This window comes from Cynoglossus semilaevis, chromosome 8, assembly GCF_000523025.1.
Source record: "Cynoglossus semilaevis isolate Cse_v1.0 chromosome 8, Cse_v1.0, whole genome shotgun sequence".
In the NCBI taxonomy this organism is placed as follows: Eukaryota; Metazoa; Chordata; class Actinopteri; order Pleuronectiformes; family Cynoglossidae; genus Cynoglossus; species Cynoglossus semilaevis.
In genome coordinates, this window is record NC_024314.1 from 16,115,389 (window position 1) to 16,120,687 (window position 5,299).

Sequence of the window (5,299 nt, forward strand, 5' to 3'; positions counted from 1 at the left end):
AGAGAAAAAAGAAGTAGAATAAAGTGTAGGAGAGAAGGGAGGAGGAGGCACTGCAGGAATTCTCCACACTTCTTTTCCTGCTGTGTTTTATTTCTCACTTTCAGTCTTTTTTTTTTCACTTTTTTCTAACTCCAGTCTTTCACCTTCTCTTACATTTGTACCCATGATGCACTTGGCTTGGTCACAAAGGACACTCACACAAAAAGGACCTGCCTTCTGCCGTCAAGTGTGTTCTCAGACTCTCCATTCAGAGCACAGATTACAAGTACCAGACCGGACACGCCCCTCACTATCACACACACACACACACACACACACACACACAAACTCTCTCTTTCTCTAATTTGAATAAACTTCCACCCCTCTCTCTTTCAGTAATGTGAAAAGGAAATTGAATAGGGCTATCTGGCTGGTAAGGAATCCAAGATGATAACTCACTTCAAAAAGTATTTTGCGAATGTGAGAACGACTGGCACCAGAGATAACGACGAGTGCAGAAGCAGCCAAGAGATAGTTGTGAATATACTCTGTGTGTGTGTGTACACACTGTATATATGTGTGTACACACTGTATATATGTGTGTATATATGTATATATATACATATATGTGTATATATGTATATATGTGTGTATATATGTATATATGTGTGTATATATGTATATATGTGTGTATATATGTATATATATTTATATATATACATATATACACATATATGTATATATATACATATATATGTATATATGTATATATATTTATATATACATATATGTATATATGTATATAGTATAAAAGGGCTGGGCAATGATTAAAAGTTTTAATCGTGATTAGTCGCACGACTTCTTTACGGTTAATTGTATTGTGACGCAAAATCAAAAAAGTCATGACTTCAAAAGCAGTGTATAACTCCCTTAAATTTTAAATGTACTGCCTTATGAACAAAGGTGACAAAACACTTTCACCATGAGCATTTGTTATACAGTGGCAGTTAAATAACATTTTTAGCTCTGCAATAAAGTGGGATTTTATTGCAGTTATTTATTGTATTAACATGTGAAGTACTCAACGACACACCAGTGTATACGTTTGTTCTGCGAAAACCAGCTAAAATATGAACATTTTCATAACTTTTATAAAGTGCCTGTGGATTAGCCCGTCCAGATAATGTACACTCACTCTGTCCCTGCGGCAACGTCCATGGAGAAAATCACTGATTTTATTTTGATATATTTAATTAGCTCTTTTCCCTGAGTCCTGGCATATTTCCCTGAAAGTCTCTGTTGTCTCCACTTTCCTCATACACACACACATAGCCGTGGGTGTGTATTGCCTCAGGCTGAATGCTCCTGCTCTGTCAGATGTACAAGTTGTAAGATGAACCAGTGGAGAGAAACATTTCCACATTGTTTTACAAAGCAGTAGCTCAGATTTGTGGAAGCCAGTGTCTACACCTGAATAAATCATCTGCGAACTCCAGGAAAAACAGCCTCAGATAAAGTCTGAGTCTGAAATAAAACACGTTTATACTGAGTAACTTTGGACTCTGTGAGATATTGGTTATAGTCCAGGTCTTTTAAAATCACTTCAACTAATTTTGTTCACTTTTAATGATGGCTAACGATTTAGCTTCTGGAGCTATTTTGAAGGTAAATGCTAGTTACTTTCAAATTGTCTTCATGGCTAACTTGCACATTTATCAATCCCTGGGCTACTCTTTTTATTTCTTTGCCAAATGTTACATACGTAAATACAACACAACTTTCTTATAGCCTGTTTAGTTACCATTAACCCCTTCTTCTTAGTATATCGTAGTATATGCCACCATGCTAATTTTTGGGGTTTAGCCGCAGAGCAGAGATTTGTATCTCTACATTTAAAAGCACAAGTGTAGACAGGGGGGAATTTACAAGGCCGTTTGTGTTTTACCATGGGGGAGTAGAGACAGAGATCATTTTTGTGGAGCAACAGCCGAGCAGACACACAAAAAAAAACACCGTCATTCCTCGTCAGATTAAAGGGTTTAGAGCCAGAAGACTTATCACTCACTCATCACAGTTGGGGGATGGAGAGAGTTTTGTTTTCCTACTGATGAACACACTGATAAAGTTCACATTCACATGCACACACCTAAATCGTTGATAATCTCTGTCTTTTAAAAGGTACGTCTCAAATAGCCATAATGGAGCTAAAAGGGCTAACTCAGATATATGTTAACATTGTTTAAAAATAGCCCTAAGTATGGTTAATGTGTGGGAAATAAAATAAAAATAATAAACGGAAATACAAATAATTTCGTAGTCCACAAATGGCAGAAAAATCCCAAGAGTTTTGAATGATCAAAAAGTTAGCTAAAAGTTAGCTAAAAGCGTTATTAATGTCGAATGTCAAAATTACAGAAGCTTTGAAATGTGATTTCTTTTTTTTTTTAATTGAAGTATTTTTCTCTCTCTGGACATTTGATAACACTAACAGAAGCAGAGACATTTTTTCCAGCTCTGTCACGGTTTGGCCGAACTCTGGATAACTTTTTTCCCCGAGTCTGGATTTGACCTTAGGCAGAAGACCTGCAGTGATTTTACATTTGGTTTACACTCGTTTACGCTAGACTTTCTAGAAGGAGAGAGGTGTCTGTTTTCTGTTTGCGAGGAGGATTAGATGTGATGACTGTAGGTCGGAGAGGTCAGGAGTACACACACACACACACACACACACACTGGTTTTCCCAGTACCACTGTGTACAAGGCGAGATTGTGACTGTGAAGACTGTGATTCCATTCAGATCTGGGGACACAGGAAACAAAACTTCTGGAATGTCATGTGACTTTAATTATTTCATTGTTTGAAACTGACAGGCTAGCTCTTTATTTTACTTGGGAACCAGCGTTATGACAATGTCTCGTATTTTTACCCGATGAAATCTATCGTTGTAAATGAGTCTTTTTTTTTTTTTTTTTTACTATTAGCCACTTATTGCTAGTATTGTAGTAATGAATATAACTTTCTCAACGTTAGATTAAGTTGATAGAATAAATTAAGGATGGCTCGCTACAACTTATTATGTCCGATACCAATTCCGAAACTGCAACTTGCGGTATCTACCGATACCGATATCCATCCGATACCTTCATTTTTCCTCCACCGTGTCGTGGGCTGTTGTTGCTCATGCAATATTGTCCTTGGTTGGACACAGGCTAGGTTAGGTTGGGCATTTAGGTTTAGGTGTCGGGTGTATCATTTTTTTTTTTTTCAATGATCGAGTCATCTCTAGAATTAGACATCAGTGTCTTTTTGATAAAAGAGCTGTTTTGTTGTTGTGTTGAGGATTTGGTTAATCCTCTGTGTTTTTGTGAGATTGCTGCTGCTGTTTTGTGTTTGTTTTTCGTTTTGTGTTTACTTTGTTCGCTCTCCTCCAGGCCTCTTCATTACCAACCAATCAAAAGACTTATTTCCCCGAGGGCTTCACTAACCACAGCACCATTTTCCCTCCAGGGTTCGTCCAATCAGCTGCAGTGTTCCTGCGACATTTAGTCGTGAATGGTCAATGTGCGTCTGTGGTATAGCTGAAAGGTATAGAGATAGAATGGGGCTGTGAGCAGTTTACAACCTTAAATAAGCTACGTATTTGGCCAACAAAAGACAAGGAACTGAGCAGAGTCTTACATTCAGACTGTGTGTCGTGGGATGATGTGATACATTAAAGGAATTATCACTGCAGTAAGAAGTTTGATCTAATGTAGTGGTTTCCAAACTTTTGAAAATTTTTGCTTTTGAAAAAAACACAGGACACTGATATTTTGTTTTCAGACCCCAAGCTTGCAAAGCAATGTTTGCTTTTGAAAAAAAACAGGACACTGATATTTTGTTTTCAGACTTGTTTATTTCACACATTATAAATGTAACTGTTTTTGCGCTACTTAAACGTGTCCGTTTTATGCTAGCATTGCCAACTCTGGTCAGTTAGCAAGAGGTGCGACCCCACTTTGGGAACCTCTGATCTAATGCTTGGAGAACTACTTTTGTGAAAAGTATGTAAAACTAGTGTAATTGTGGTTTTTGTTGAGAAAAAATAAATGAAAAAGTGTTGTTATATGAAAAATAAGACAAGGATCGTTGTCTTTCACTGCTTTGACTACCGGAAGCAGTCGATATTTTCTTCGTGTTATTCTCCTTCTTATTTTTTTTTACTACTTTTGTGAAAAGTTTTGTTGCTGCTTCAAATTCCATGAGGGATTCATTAACAACCAGCAGCAGTGTTTGTAAAATCAAGTAATATGTTGATGAAATTAAACTATTTAGAATCTAATATGCTGTTTGTTTTTTTTTTAGGTATCATGAAGCCTTGGTGGGTGTGGCAGTTAGCGCTGCTCACTTTGTTGGGTGTTTGCTTTGGCCCCTCCCACTGTAAGAACCAGGAGTTCCTGTCCAACACTCTGATCAACAACGTGGTGTCTGATCCTGCCACGGGCCGACTATACGTCGGCGCCGTTAACACCCTCCACCAGCTGAGCTCGGACTTGAAGGAAGAGTCCCGGGCCGAGACGGGGCCGAGGCGGGACAACCGTCAGTGCACGCCGCCCATCACCGACGCCTGCGAGGAAGCGGCGGACACGGACAACCACAACAAGCTGCTGCTGGTCCACGGGGCCAAAAATGTTCTGGTGGTGTGTGGCAGCGTCTTCAGAGGGATGTGTTCACTGAGGAACCTGAGCAGTGTGGAGCAGCTGCTCTACTTCTGTGACACCAAAGGAGAGAAGTCCTACGTGACCAGCGCTGAGGAGGGGGTGTCTGTGGTCGGAGTCATGTCCTACTTCATCAAGGACGGACAGAACTTCAGTGTCTTCCTGGTGAGGAAACCGTAGAACACACGTTTAGCTTTTATTAACTTGTCGAAATGTCTTTTTCATTGAAATGTATTCTTTGATGGATGGAGTGATGGATGGATGGATGGATGGATGGATGGAAGAAAGATAGATAGATAGATAGATAGATAGATAGATAGATAGACAGATAAATGAGTGGATGGATAGATGGATGGATGGATGGAGTGATGATACATGGGTGGATGGATGGATGGATGGACGGTTTATTTTTGCAATGTTCATTATTGAATTAAAAATCTGGGTAGATGGATAAATGAATGGACGGTTTATTTTTGCAATGTTCATTATTGAATTAAAAATGGTGAAGGAGCTTCCACCTAGCCTGATTTTCAATGCGCAGGTTTTTAGATCACCTTCTCCTTGGCTCCACAGGTAGGAAAAGGCTACGGCAGCCCTGGCAGCACCAAACTTATCTCCCCCC

General features: G+C 39.1%; 1 protein-coding gene across 1 annotated transcript in view; it reads left to right on the forward strand.

Moving 5' to 3' along the window:
* LOC103382457 (plexin-B2-like) overlaps positions 1–5,299 on the forward strand; it is a 55,633-nt gene that overhangs the window by 27,461 nt on the left and 22,873 nt on the right. Inside the window, exon 3 of the mRNA XM_025058143.1 lies at positions 4,325–4,842. Within this exon, the coding sequence (XP_024913911.1) occupies positions 4,330–4,842 (513 nt within the window). The 5' untranslated portion in view covers positions 4,325–4,329. The remainder of the gene's footprint in view (positions 1–4,324; positions 4,843–5,299) is intronic.